General features: G+C 26.9%; 1 protein-coding gene across 1 annotated transcript in view; it reads left to right on the top strand.

Moving 5' to 3' along the window:
* The window catches only part of LOC100213907 (kinesin-related protein 2), a 56524-nt gene that overhangs the window by 20791 nt on the left and 19561 nt on the right, over window positions 1-16172 (top strand). Inside the window, exons 22-31 of the mRNA XM_065816490.1 lie at window positions 1159-1212; window positions 5216-5320; window positions 8775-8840; window positions 8945-8978; window positions 9058-9152; window positions 9332-9505; window positions 9577-9675; window positions 9768-9902; window positions 10018-10181; window positions 10308-10425. Of these exons, the coding sequence (XP_065672562.1) occupies window positions 1159-1212; window positions 5216-5320; window positions 8775-8840; window positions 8945-8978; window positions 9058-9152; window positions 9332-9505; window positions 9577-9675; window positions 9768-9902; window positions 10018-10181; window positions 10308-10425 (1044 nt within the window). The remainder of the gene's footprint in view (window positions 1-1158; window positions 1213-5215; window positions 5321-8774; window positions 8841-8944; window positions 8979-9057; window positions 9153-9331; window positions 9506-9576; window positions 9676-9767; window positions 9903-10017; window positions 10182-10307; window positions 10426-16172) is intronic.

Below are 16172 nucleotides of genomic sequence, written 5' to 3'. Positions count from 1 at the left end.
TTTAAAAAAAAAGGCTTTCTTATACCTTAGCATATAGGATGTCAACATTGTGTATTGGGTTTTGTCCTAAAGCATTCAGTTGACTAAATTTATTGTGGAAAGACCATATCTCCCTATGATATGATTTTGTGCAAGAAATCAGTGACAATTATGCAAATCTAAGAAACTACTTTTGACAAAGTGATGTAAAAATAAAATTTAAAAACATTAAATGGTGTGACGATATGCAGTTTTTATATGAATTGGGAAATGCGTACCTATTCTACCAAGAACATGGGTTATTTCCCTTCATTACTTTTAAAGCATTAACTAATATAAATAATGTAAGGTGGAACTCATTATATGTCTTACTTGCTTTTATGTTACTTTCAGACCGACGTGAACTGCTTGTTTGGTTCAGTGGTCATAAAGAAGATAATTATTATTCAAATACAAATAAGTAACATTTGTGTCAAAAGAGCAATTAAATTAATGCAAGTAAAGTTTAAAAGTGCTGAAAATATCAATTCAAAGTTTATTTTATCAAACAAGTGAATGTATTTTATTTTATTATTGAATAATATGACATTATAGTCATAAATAAAAATTTATTCTAATTTTAATAAGTTGCAATATTTCCAAAATAGTTTTTTCAGGTCCTGGGTGATGTTTTTGAAATGATATCATAAATGAATGTTTATTTTAGTGTTTTTATACAAAAACTTATCTTACCGAACTTTAGCCATATGAGGTTGCAAAAGTGTCATAATCCTAAGGTCCAGGTTGCATTAAGCCGCACATGTATGTCTCCATTGCATCAAATACCTCTTATAATTTTTTCATACTATTTGTCACAAAAGGTTCACATATTATTATCTGTGTCATATGTATCACACATGAATGTCTCACTTTTAAGACATGTCACTCATGAATGTCTCACTTGTTACATATGTCACAGTTAAATGTCTCACTTGTAACACATATCACACATGAATGTCTCATTTTTTAGTACTAGTACTTTTTATAATAACATTTTAATAAATTGTTTATTTAAAGTATTAATTTAATTATTTTATCTAAAATCTTTTTCATGAAAAAGAAGTTATGTTTATTTTATTTTTTAACTTGTAATTATTTTGTTAAACTTAGAAGTGAAATGATAGAGTTTTTAAATTTTAGATTGAAGTTTTAGAAAAGATGTTGGAAAATTCCCAAAATGATGTATCTAAAAAGGTAAAATCATTTTTAATTAGATTTGTTTAAAATTAAATTAAAAAAATACAACATTATTTAATATATAAAGTGGTGTGAAGTATAATGACTAATCTGCTATTCCTTCAAAACATCTACTAAATACATCAGTAATTCAATAAATGTTAATTTTCTTATTTTTGTCTAATATTTTGTTTTTTGTTCAAAGTGTATTCAAAAGTCCAAAATAACTTGTTTTGTGTTCAAAGTTTACAAGTCCAAAATTTTAACAAACTTACTACATCTTTTTATCTCAACTATTTAAGTTGCAAGTTAATTGAAAAATTATAAAGAACAAAAAAATGACAGTTAACAAATAAGAAAATAAAAGAAAAAAAAATCTGAAGTTTTATGAATCAGAAAGACATGAATATGAAGAGAGAATTTTAAAGCATATTTTTTACTGGAAAAACCTAGATGACTAGTTTTCACCAAATAGAAATAATTAGACCATTAAAAGATAAGGCTTAAATGAATGAAACATCACACTAGAAGAAATTTTTGTAAGTAGAAAAAAAGAGCTCTATAGAGTAGCAACCATGAAGATTTAATATATATATATATATATATATATATATATATATAGATATATATATATATATATATATATACTTCAACTTTAAGTTTCACCATTGCTGGATCATCAGGAAGAGTTACTAAATCTCGAAAAAAATTCAATTTATAGAAAAAAATATTTTACAGGGATTTATAAATTATTATAACTAAAAATAAAAATTAAAAATTTTTTTAAATAATATATTTTTTTGGTTAACGGGAAGTTACAGTTACAGAAGTAATTATTAAATAAATTTCTTTGGAATGGGGATAATTTAATTTGGTCATTTGTTTTTATAATTTTTTATGAGGTATTTATTTTCGTGCCTACATTTAAAAATTAATTCAGATTTTTTAATTAATAATTTTTTTTAATAAATTTCCTGATTTAAATGAGTAATTATTTCAAATTTTTCTTGCAAACATAGCATACATTTTTTAGAAGATTATTATAGGCAGGGGCAGATTTTAGAATAGACCGTTGTAAATTTAAGTTTTTATTTTTTTCTTTTAAATCCCAAATATATTTTGACAGCATAGTCTCTTTTGAATTTTTTGTGTGTTTAAACGATTGTTTGTGGTTGGCATAATGTTTTTTCCATTCCCCCTTGGTTAAGCCAATATATTGTTCATCAGGGTTATTTTGTGAGGAAACAATGCACTTGTAAATTACATTTTTCGAAAGACATTCTCCATTAAGAGGGCAATCTATTTTTTGTTTACAATTATAATAATCAGTGTTTTTTTCTTTTATATGTTCATTTTTATTAATTAACATGTAGTTGTGGCCTTTTATAATTCTTTCTAAATTATAAATAGAAACATAATTTGGTTCAACCCCCAGTAAAAATACAGTACAGCAAAAAAGTTTCAACAAATATAGGTAAAATTTTTCTAAAATTAGTAGACAAACAGTTTCTTCCCTCTAATAAATTACAAAAGATTTTTAACAGAAATACCATTAAAGTAAGTTATAGTTGTACAAAAAATTCATCCATTCATCAAAGTTATCCTTGAAGGCTAACACTCTTCTTTATTTCCAGTAACTTCTGAGGTACCTCAAGGTTCTATTCTTGGTCCTATTTTGTTTCTTATCTACATTTATGATCTTCCCAACACCCTTTCATTTAAAGTAGCTCTTTTTGCTGGTGACCCAACTTTATACTCCTGTCTTGACAAAAAGTCTTCTCTTTTTGATTGCTTAGAACAGACAGCCATTCTTGAGTCTGATCTCACTTCTGTAACTGATTAAGGTTCACAGTGGCTTGTAAATTTTAACAAAACTCAGTTATTTACTGCAAACAACTATTGCAGTACTGTCGACATTCCTTTATTGATGAATGGCAACCCTCTCACTGAGTCCTCTTCTTTACATCTTCTTGGATTATCATTTACTACTGACCTTTCATGGAAACCATATATACAATCGGTTGCTAAATTAGTATTTGCTAAGGTTGTCTCTCTTTATCGTGTTCGCCATTTTCTCTTTCCTGATTCCATTCTCTGCCTCTACAAATCTCTTATTTGCCCCTTTATGGAATACTGTTCGACCCTGTATGGAATACTGTCATATTTGGGTTGGTTCTTCTAATGATACTCTTTCTCATCTAGACAATGTCCAAAAACGCATTTTAAATGTAGTTGGACCCACTCTATCTGCTAAGCTAGAGCCTCTTTCCCATTGTTGTAAAGTTGCATCTCTTTCTCTTTTCTACAAATACTATCATGGCCGCTGCTCAAAGGAGCTTTTATCCCAAGTTCCATCAACCAAAACTCATTCTTGCTTGACTTGTCATTCATCAAAGTTCTTTTACTGTATCTGTCCCTGCATGCTCCAAAAACTTTTAATTGTCTAACTTTTTTCCCTGCATTTCAACCCTTTGGAACTCTCTCCTATCTTCATGTTTTCCTGACCTACAACCTTCAACTTTCTAAGTCTTCTGCCAACAGTTTCCTTGTGCTATAACTCTTTTCTAGTAACTTCCAACTTAATAGTTGCTTACAGCCTTTTTGGGAGTGAATCAGAATTAAAAAAAATATATACATATAATTTGGCAATATTTTTTATATATTGCTCAATAATCATTAGGAGATCAATATATGACTCAATAAGTTATTCAATAGGTGTTAAATAAAATAATATATTACCTATTATTAACAATGTTATTGAAAGTCTCAATAGTCAAACGACTAAGATAATGTACAAGATTTAATTTCCTAAGAATAATTGACTCCATCGATCATTAGTGCGTATGTTTGCAAAATTGATGAATCATCAGTAAAAATCTTTTTTTTTTCTATTTCCAAGATATTAAGTCAAGTTGTGGTTTTTAAACGGATCATAAGTTTGTAATTTCCTAGTTGGAAACATGTTTTTTTTTTGAATATTTTTTTGTTTTTCAAAATTTTTCATAAATAATATTGTTTTTTTAAAATGACAACAAAAACAAATTAAATGAAATGAAAATGAAAAATATTAGTAGGTACTACAAAAAAGTATTAAAAACAAAACTTGAAAAAATTTTCTATTTGACTATCAAACATTTGAAACTGTGATTAGTTGATTAATTTTTGGGACTTCATGTGATTAGTTGATTAATTTTTGGCACTTCATGTGATTGGTTGATTAATTTTTGGCACTTCATGTGATTAGTTGATTAATTTTTGGCACTTCATGCGAATTATTAACTAATAGCTACCATGCTTGCTGATTTGCATGTACATTTTGTGTTAAAAACAATCAAGTGATCGATGCTTATGAATTTATTTGATTTCATAAGAATATTTACAACTTCATTTACAATAATACTTCATTATAGAATATTTATTCATTTTTAAAAAAATATATTTAAATGTGCTTGACATATGCAAATATTAATAATATGTTAAGTTTAACAAAATTTGAATGAAGTAAAAAATTAAACTTTAAATTTCTATTGAATTAATAAAATACAATAAGTAAAAACATTTCAATGTACAAATTATATTTATGATATTTTTGTTTTTTGATTGCCTTCTGTGTCATGCTGCCTGGCAAATATCTAAATTATTTTTTATTGTGTAACATTTATGCTTTTTAAATCATTTTTATATACTATTTTCAGTTAAATTTTTGTTTAAGCATTTAATTATGTACAAATACTATAAATAAGCAAGTATTTTCTCATATAAATTTCAGACAGGTCATAAAAAATACCAACAAAAAAAAAGTTATGCAACATTTATTTAAAAAAAATAAATTTCATAGAAGATGCTATAGATCAAAACAGAATATTTGATTTTAAAAAAAATTACATTTCCTTTCTAGTTGTAAAAAAATTTTTGTCTTACAATTGGAAATAAATGAATACTTTTTTGTCTATATCTTGATAAATAATTCCTTTATTAGATATATTTTCATTTCATTTAGGAATTTACTTTTAATTTACAGGACTCAAAAGTTGAAAATAAAGTTGATAGTAAAGCAAATGTTAAACTTGAAAAAGCAAATGAGATGTTGAAAGAAAAATTGGAAAGTTTTAAAAAATCAGCTCAGGTAATTAATTATTAATTAATTTTTTTTTTTTAATTATAAGTATTTTAAATGTTAGAGTTTTAACCCAGCAAGCAAAAAGATATCTAAAATGCATCTAATATGCATTTAAAAACAGGTCTAAAAGATGTCTAAATTTATGTCAAGAATGAGCGCTAGATAGACGTATATCTTATAGATGTCTTTTAAATGCATTTTGTTAAAACAAATTAATGCCTTAGATGCATAAAAGATATACATCTAAAAAATTATATGTATTTGTAGATGTGATTTGTGTCAAATAAAGTGCATCTAAAAGATATCTATAAGATCTACGTCTATCTAGCGCTCATTCTCTACGCAAATTTAGATGTCTTTAAGACCTCTTTTTAAATCAAATAAAGGCATCGCTTTTAAACAATTGTATAATTCTAAAAATTTGTTTACATGAAATATATACAAATTATTAAAATAAATATAATATAAATAAATAAATATAAATTGCTTGGCTTGCTGCAAAATTAAAAAAAATATATGAGTTATGATGTTTTTCTGGTGCACAATAAGCTGATTTACTTTTTACTATCAAGGTAAAAACTTTTCTTGTTAACACAATGCCAGATTAACCCCAGCACCTGGGTGCATTTGTGCTTGGCCCCCAATAAATAGAGACCCAGGAAGGGCCCCCGATTTTTCAAAAGTATATGTCGCAGCATTTGTGGTCCTGAGACTCTGTTTTGCTTCATTTATTTTTTAAAATATTTTTAGAAGGATGAGGCCCCAAATATTTTATGCATCTAACCACTAAGACTCTTATTCCAGCCTTGTGTTTACATGCAACAGTTAATTACAACTAATTATGATGTATAGTTTAATGTATTAATGTAAAGTTTAATGTGTAAATGCATTAAATAAATGTGACTTAATAATAAAACAAATGTTTTGTTTTTAATTACATATTTGTTTATTTTTGATTATGAAACACACTGTATAATAAATAAAGCATGAATCTACCATTGTATTCTATATGACAATTATGTCAATATGAAAATATTTAAAAATACTTAACATTTAATTTAATATAACTTAAACAAGATAGAGCCGAAAATACTTGAATGGCATAAAAACAAGCTGAAGATATTATACATATTTAATATTTATGATGTACATATTTTTTTGTGTGGTTAAGGTGCTCCCAAAAGTCCTTACAGTCTTATCACAGACCACTGTGGAGAACATTTAACTACAAAGTTCACGCCTCCTTCCTTACCAATGTAGCTTATCGGGATCAAACCAGTATCAAACATTGAACATTTTAGTTCTGAGTCGGAACTCTAACCAGTGTGCCTTAATAAATTTAATAATACTATAATAAATTTTTACAACATTAAACGCTCCATATGTTTTTAGGATTTCAAGACTTATCTTTTCCTCAATGCCTTTTCGATTTAACTTTGTTGATTTGAAAATAACATGACAAGTATTTTTACAATAAACTGAAATGTATTTGAATATATGAATGAAGTGTCATGTATTTGAATATATGAATGAAGTGTCATATATTTGAATATATAAATGAAGTTCCATATATTTTTATATATAAAATATGAAAAAAACTGACAATGATGTATGGAAAAAACTGACAATAATGTTTATCTGGTCTATAATTGTATAATTCAAACTTAAATACCGGTAAATTATTGTTGTACCAAACTTTCATACAAGTTAAAATAAAATAAAATATTGGTTGCTTTATTTTAATCCAATTTATGATGAATAATGAAATTGTTATCATTACCTTTTCATAATCATGAAAACATGCTCTCTCGGTTTCCCGTCACCAATTTTAATCAAACTATCAAGCTAAAATTAATGTAAAAAAAAAGTAATATTTACAACTGAGCTACTTAAATTTCATTACACTTTACCAATTATATATATTTTTCATTAAAAAAAACAAAACAACAACATCAAAACAATCCAAACGATAACTTTTTTATTAATTGAAATATACAAATCATACCAATTTAGTGTATTCTGTTTTGTCATTTAATATATTATCAAGTGAAACTACATGATCCACTATTTCCAGTATCCAGCAGTTTCACTCCGGTAGCATGAAACCTTATCTTTACAATCTCTTTTTAAAATAGTTTTTACTTCAGCCAGTTCCTTGAGAATGAGATATTTCTATAAAACTGTGTAAAAAAGCAAGTTGCATTCAATATTTAGCTCAAGAAACTAAATAGCATAAAGTCCTTTTATTTGTAAAATTTAGGGTTTGTTGAGGTACATACACCAACATTATATTATCGCAAATTGCTTAAAGTACATTACACTGTGATATATAGCGATGGTATGTTACAATCATACCTTGTGATGATATAAATCTGAATGTTGATGATACTATAGGACCTTAAATTATTTTAGTTTAGAAAAAATGATTCATATTTATTATACCTAAACACCTTTTTTAAATAAGACCATTTGATTCTCACAACGTGGGAATCAAATGGTCTTAATATTTTCTAGAATCAGAGTGAAAATTTCTTTTCCATTAAATTTGTTATTAAAGAATAAGCTGTATTGACTTCCATACAAGTGATTTTGAAAGTTTAAAAGTTTTAACAAGGTAATATTTAACTTTAACAAGCAAAAATACAAACAACAAAATTTAGTTCTTATTTTAACAGGATAATATTCAACTTTAACAAGCTTTTTTGCACTCTAAATCAAATAATTTTGAAAGCGATTAGTATGAAGAATAACATCTTATTTCTCACTTTAAGTAAAACATGATACTCTTTACAAAATTATCAATAACTTTGTATTGAGTCAGACCTTGCAGCACACATCATTTCTTGCAAAACAAACATAAATATTATTTTTAATTTATTTAGGAATAATCCAAGTAGTTAACCAACATTTAAACTAAAATTAAGGTCTCCAGCATATAGCAGCTAAAACAGAAAAAAATTATTTTAAAATTTTCAAAATCTGCATCAGAAAAGTAGTTTTAAAATTATTTTATGCATTTTCAGTCTGGTCACTCCAAAAAGTTCAAGTTATTTTACAAAATCTATAGATAACAACTCATCTATAGATAACTCATATTTCAAAAATAATTAAATAATATGACTATTATTGCATAAGCTTTGTAACATTTTTTTTCAGTTTTGTTAGCAACATTTTTTTTCAGTTTTGTTAACAACATTTTTTTGTTTTTAATACAGTTAACACAAAATAGTTCTTTAAGATACTTGGTTTTATTGATAGGTGTGTATTTACTCATAGAAAAAATTTTTATGATATGTGTTACTCACAGAAAAGATCTCTATGATGAGTGTTTAATATTTTTACCTTATTATTTTAAATTTTTAAATTATTTTTGTTTTATAGGGTAGGAAAGTAACTAAGTTTTTTTTTTAATTTACAGCTTTAGCTATTCATTAATTTAGTTGACTAATTTCTTTGTTAGGTTGATGCAGATAAAATCAAAGAGTTAGAAAAAGCTGTTAAAGATGCAAAGGCAGCAGCCAACGATGTATTATACCATCTTTTATTTTTTTCTTTTAAATTTTGTTTATATTTTTATTCTTTATTATTTCATACTATATTTATTATTATATACTATATTTATTTTTTTAGAAAAATTCCAAAAAACAAGAAAAAGCACTTAAAGGTATTTTTTTTTCAAGTACGAATGAAAGTTATTTAAAACTTCAAATTTTAAAAATAGAATTGAATTTTTTTTTAAAAAGATCTTCAGGCAAAGATGGAATTAGAGCAAAAAAGAGCAAATAAAAATAAAGAAGATCTTGATAAAGAGAAAGAAGAAAATAACAACTTGAAGAAGGTAAAAACTTTTTTACTTCAAAAAAAACTTAACTTTATTGCATTTGTAAATTTTTATTTGGTAAACAATGGTTTTATAGTTTTAAACTTTAATTTTGTTTAATTGATTTACAACAAAACATGTTGCGAGAACTGTTTCAAACAACAAAATAAGACCATATAATCTTTTTGTTATTCAAGGAAATTGAAAATCTTGAAAATGCAATTTTAAAAGAGAAAGCTGAAATAGCTAAGCTGGCAGTTGCTGCAAAAGAAGGTGTGGAAGCCATCGAAAAAGTTTCTGAACTTTCAAAGTCCAATAAACTACTAATAGAAGAAAATAAGACATTGGTTGAAAACTTCAACAGCGAAAGGGTAAAATCTCATTTCAAAAAAATTTGTGGTAATGTTTAATTTTAAACTCCATAATTCTAATTTCTGATTAGGTTCTTCGCAAAAAATATTACAATATAGTTGAAGATATGAAAGGAAAAATTCGTGTGTATGCAAGAGCTCGACCATTGAGTCGTTCTGAATTAGAACGAGTTAGTTTTTTTTTATATATTACATTAGTTTTTTTGAATTTTTCAAACTACTTTTTCAATTTACATTACATTTCATTTTACATTAACACTAGGGTAATTATGACATAACTCAATCTCCTGATGAATATTCCATTATTATTCAAACACCCCGTGGTCCAAAGGACTTTCAGTATGATGCTGTTTTTCCACCTGGTACTCCACAAGAAAAAGTTTTTGAAGATACCAATGTAAGTTTTTGAAGATACTAATTTAAGTTTTTGAAAGTACTAGTATAAGTTTTTGAAGATAATAATCTAAGTTTGTAAACTTTTGATATTTTATTTAATTACCTTTTATTTAAAGAATTTGATTCAATCAGCTGTTGATGGTTATAATGTATGTATTTTTGCATATGGACAAACTGGTTCTGGAAAAACATTTACAATGATTGGTGATAAAGAACAAAAGTTTCCAGGAATTGCACCTCGCTCTTTTCAAGCTATTTATGCTCTCATTAATGAAAATAAGTAAGTTTGTTTGTTAATGTTACTCAACTGTAATTCTTTTTTAATTTAAAAAATAAGTTTTCTTTTAAAACACACCTTTATGTTGCAGTTATACCAACACAATCTTTATATTTTTTGTTGTTGTAGAAAGAAGTTTTCTTTTAAAACATACATGTACATGTTAGAACTGTACAGAGATAATCTAATTGATTTGTTTTCAACCACAAGAGATCCTGACAAGTTAGACATAAAAAAAGATAAGAAGGTTTTTATAAAGTTTTTACTTTTGTGTGTGTATTTTTTTCCTTTTGCGTGTTTATTTTGTTCCTTTTGTGCATGTATTTTGTTCCTTTTGTGCATGTATTTTGTTCCTTTTGTGCATGTATTTTGTTCCTTTTGTGCATGTATTTTGTTACTTTTATGAATGAATTTTGTTCCTTTGTATATGTATTTTGTTCCTTTTGTATATGTATTTTGTTCCTTTGTATATGTATTTTGTTCCTTTTGTATATGTATTTTCTTCCTTTTGTGCATGTGTTTTGTTCCTTTGGTACATTTTTTTTTTCCTTCTGTACATGTATTTTTTCTTGGAAATTCTACATAGTACTATGAATTGTGTACATAATGCAAAATTTGTAATTTTATGTTTGTAGTTTTCTGACTTTTAAGTTAACAGGGCGGTCTAGATAAATTAAAATGAAAAAAATTTTATGGCTGTAAATACTTAAGGTTATAAATACTTATTTAAAATTAAAACCACTTGAACCACCAACCAACCAACCAGACAAAATCGAATTTTAGATATTATAATTACAAATGCTCCCAAAAATGTTTACAAATGCACTAACCTTTAACTGTTACAAAAATTAGATCATGATATAGTTTATCCAATTAACTCATATTGCGAGTCGGAAAAAAGATTAGCATCACTTGCCCAGATTTGGGCAAACCAATTAAAGAAATGTTTCTACAGTGTCTGAAATAAGTGAAAGCAACTGGAGCTATCTCGCTTCATAATCAATTCAAATTGACAAGAGACATGCTTACTTTAGGTGTTGTTTTAAATCATTTAAAAACCTTAAACTAGGATCACCAAAATTCAACAAGATATCCAAGAAACTGCTCAAATGCATTCATTTTAAAATCTCTTTAGCTCCAAGTCTTCTTTTTAACTAGAGTCTGTATTATTCATTTCAATTATAACTTGCCAATATAATACCTATAGCTAAATTACCAAAACTGGTCAAGTAACTGGTCAAGCTTTTATCTAAACTCTCTCACATCTCACATATGCAAGAAATTGGAAAAAGGTGTATCCAAATTCATCATCAAGCAGTTTGGCTTTTTGCCAAAAATATATGTTTCATAGAAGACTGGTATTTATTATGGACAAAAAAGAAAATTTAATCAAAATATTCTTTGATTTTTCTAAAGTCTTTGACACAGTTGATAATTAGCTTCATCTTACTAAATTAAAAAAGTACCTTCCAAAATGACTTTTTTTTTTGGTTTGCATTGTACCTGCAAGCTAGGCACCAGCAAACTTATACTAACTCCATAACAACTGAGTGGTAACCTGTGGAAGTTGGAGCCAATCAATGCAATGCACTCAAGTTCATCTTATACCCGACATAAATGATGTATTTGAATGTAATGCTTAACTTTAGATATTTGCTGATAACATCCCTGCATACAGAGACCTATCCCTGCATACATTGTCAGAGATCCCACTAAGCTTTACAACAAGATAATTGCGACAAATTTAATACCTTGTGCATCAAAACCAAAATGTCATTGAACCAAATACAAAATCTTGAGCGTTCCAAGTAACAAATATGACATACACCCACCACCAGTCATTACAATTTACTCCAAAGTACTTGAATATCCCAGATAGCACATAGATGTTGAACCAATGTAGGATCAACGTCAAAAAAATTTGTTCGCTGATAGTCAGTAACTGATGTTATCACGTGGATTTCGCAGTCGGCGTGACATCGCAGCCAACCATTGGGCTAATTTGGACCAACATTAGGCGAGCGTCGCATTCTAACGTTGGTCTAACGTAATATTATTAAATGTAAGAATCTTTATAATTATGATTTAAAAGGTAAGCACATGCTTACTATTTCTTACGTAATGTTCATTAAAACTATTTCATTGATTTTTTTTTGTCCAAATAAGTTTGAATAAATTTTTCAATCATAAACGAAAATGATTTTTATGCTGATTAATAAAGCCACTTGACTTTTATAATAACACAGAAAATTAAAATTTGTTGTAATAATCATTATAATGACCTTAAAATATTTATACAAATTATACACATATTCAAAAATAATGTTTTTTTTAACTGCTTAACTTCCTTATGAATCTTGAGTCTTAAATTTACTTGTGAAGAACTTTGACGTTTGACGCATCTTTTGTTTGAAGAGCTTTTAGGCAATGCCATAACTATCGTTAAAATTAAGTATAGTATATATATATATATATATATATATATATATATATATATATATATATATATATATATATATATATATATATATATATATATATATATATATATATATATATATAGATCTATAGTTTGTTGGCTTTGGGAAGAGCGGAAGGAAAAAAGTGATTCTTACGCCAACATATACGTCACTTTTAATTACTTTTAACTTTCGTCCAACATTTCCCTGTTGGACGAAAGTAAAAACCATTAATTTAATTACAAATTAATCGTTATTTAAAAAAACCACAAAAACGCAAATTTAATTGACCAGAATGTTTTTAAAAACATTCTGAATGTTTTTAAAACATTTTGAATGTTTTTAACAATATTAACAATCCTTTTATTTTAATTTTTTTTGATAAAATGTTTTTATTTTTATATTTTTTTATAAAATGTTTTTATTTTTGTTTTTTTTCACTGTAAATTATGCGCGGAGTGTTGCTACATCGACGATCTTATAGCCTGACTCGCAAGGAAGTGCTGATTCATTGACTGACAAATAGCCTGACTCGCAAGGGAGTGCTGCTACATCGACTGACAAATAGCCTGACTCGCAAGGGAGTACCTATACATCGAGTGACAAATAGCCTGACCCGCAAGGGAGTGCTGCTACATGGACTGAGGGTTTGGTTGGGGCAGGCAGTCTGTCATTATTAAAAAAAATTTCCGGTCTTGCATTTTAATTTTTACTTTTTGTCAACAAAATATGGAAAAAACTTTCAGACAACATCTAAGGGTTTTAAAATATATATAAATATATATATTTATATGTATATATATATATATATATATATATATATATATATATATATATATATATATATATATATATATATATATATATATATATATATATATATATATATATATATATATATATATATATATATATATATATATATATAATAGAAATTAAAAATAGTACATAAATCAGTAAAAGTTTTTTGTGCAACTTATATATAATCTACATCTATAAGAAATAACAAAAATATGTAAAATATATGTACATAATATTATATACAATAAATGTAGAAAATAATAAAATCAAAATGATGTATTACACGGAGGCAAAGAATCACAAAACTTTTTCAAAGCATATATAAACAGAAAAAATTATTGAATAGTAGTATCAGTAATTCACTACAAAGATAAGAGGGTAATTTCATGTAAAAGTGGGACAGTCATTTCAGTCACCCCTTGGATTTTCTTTGAATTTTAACCAGTGGTACCTATTAATGAAACATAAAAAAATGCAAAATTTGAACCAAAATCATTAAAAAATGCAACATTTGAATCCAAACAGTTCAAAAGTTATGATGTTTTGAAATTCAGCCTTGAACATTTCTTTTTTTTTACGAAGTCCGCCATCATGGGCTTTGTTGTTGTACTTTTAATTGAATAGTTTAAGATCTAGTGGAAGAATGTGGCTAAAAATTGGTACCTGACCATTTTTGTGGGTGCTGAATTTAAAAATGTAGATAAAATAGTGAAATTTAAGTATTTTGGTAGTTATTTTTTTGTCTAAAAATGGCCAGACAAATTTTTTGTTTTGTTACCATGGGTTGCGCTTTCATTTATTCCCGGAGTTGCTTAAGTCTCATGGATTCGATTTTTTTTCCAAATGAAGTAGGTGATCCTAGGTTATCTTTATAAAGAAGACGGTTTGGGTTTCTCAAAGCATAATAAAGATATGTCATTTTGAAATTTAGACAACAAATTTCTTTATTTGGCCTCTATTCTCTATTATAGATTTTATAGCAATACTGTTTGTGTGAATAATTTAAGTTCTAGTAGAGAAATATGACTGAAAATTGGTACCTAACCATTTTTAAAGGTGTTGAATACAAAGATGAAATGTAATTAACCCGATTCCTAATATTTTAGAACAGTTTTTGAATTTTAAAATGTTATAATATTACTAACCATAAAATGGGGTAACATTTTTACAAATTGCCTGACTCTTAGGGTTCAATTGTGGTGTGTAAAAACAGTTTATTAAGGTTGGTTTTGATATATAAATAGAGTTTTGTGAAGTGAATTATCATGAAAAATATAGTTTTGCAACGCCTACTGTGATGTATAAATATAGTTTTGGGACATCAGTTATGTTGTCTAAATATAGTTTTGAAAAAACAGTTAACAATAACAAATTTCAATAAGAAAAAAGTATTTTAGTTTTAGATTAAATAATTCATTAAATCTTGTTTGGTAATTCAGTTTCTTAGACATGACAAACAGCTGGGAATTAAACCTTTTGAAGATATTTCTGAATATGAAAGAGAAATATTAATGTGGAAGACTGGGCTCTCAATAATAAATGTCTAAATTAACACGATGCTGCAATCCTTTTAATACTCATAACAGAGTTATAAAAGGTATTTATAGTAATCATAACTTTTAGTTTTGCGAAAATATTGTGAGTTACAATAATGAAATTATTGGCAGCCAAATTCTATTTTAGCTATATTTAACCTTTTAGCTGACTTCTGAAAGTGCACTATTAAATGCCATACAAATTTTAAACTTTTTAAGGTTTTGTTAAAATTTTTATACATATTAAAAGAGATCATCCTTTTTTTTAGGTAGTCTTCATGAAATCAACTTAGATGCAACAAAGTACCTATGCACACCAAGGCAGATTCGTAGTTCTAGGTGAAAAACTTTGTCCACAATACAGACATAAATTAGCATCAAGTGAAGAATCAGAAGAGAACAAGTTGGAGATAAAATTAACTAAAGACAATATGGAAAAAGAAATTATACTGGAATCAGCAAGATCATTGCTTAACAGTACTTTATGCGAACTTGAAGTGTCTCCTCTAAAAGTTCATTTACCCAAAACCTCTAACAAACCTTCACTTGGAAAGGGAAAGATAAAGCAAATTGAAGAAGCAGTTATTAAGAAGCTTGCAACTACTCTGGATGTAACCAAATCCGATCTTGTTGCACCAAAAAATGGAATTCTAAAAGAAGTTTAAACCAAGGCTGGCAATCTAGACTTCCTTGTAGAGTGCATGAAAGAAAAACTTCTAACAGGTTTCTAACAGAAGGCAACAACTTCAAATTTTGACATTAACCCCAAAATCTTGGTCTATCAGAAAAGCAGCAAAAAAGTTTTCATTTTTTAATCACAAAGTTCAAAAGTTTTTAGGTGATAAAAAAGGCATCATAGCATACCCTGATGTGGTTGAATGGCATTGAATCAGTAAAGATTTTATAAAACTTGTAAAGCTTATTTATTGTGACAATGAGTATTCAAGGCAAATGCCAGGTTAAAAAGACTGTGTAAGTGTTGGGGTATTGTACACACACAAACAAAATGTGTACCTTTTGGACCAGCAAGGATGCACCATTTAGGCCAAAGACTGCAAAATTTAGAAAATCCAATTTTATGGCCTGGTTACTTTGCCACATTGAGCTTCTTTAAGTTACACAAAATCAATTTTTTTAACATGTATTTTTTTTCCCCAACACTTACACAGTCTTTTTAACCTGGCATTTGCCTTGAATAC

Source organism: Hydra vulgaris, chromosome 13 (genome assembly GCF_038396675.1).
Source record: "Hydra vulgaris chromosome 13, alternate assembly HydraT2T_AEP".
NCBI lineage: Eukaryota > Metazoa > Cnidaria > Hydrozoa > Anthoathecata > Hydridae > Hydra > Hydra vulgaris.
This window is presented reverse-complemented; position numbering and strand designations above follow the sequence as displayed.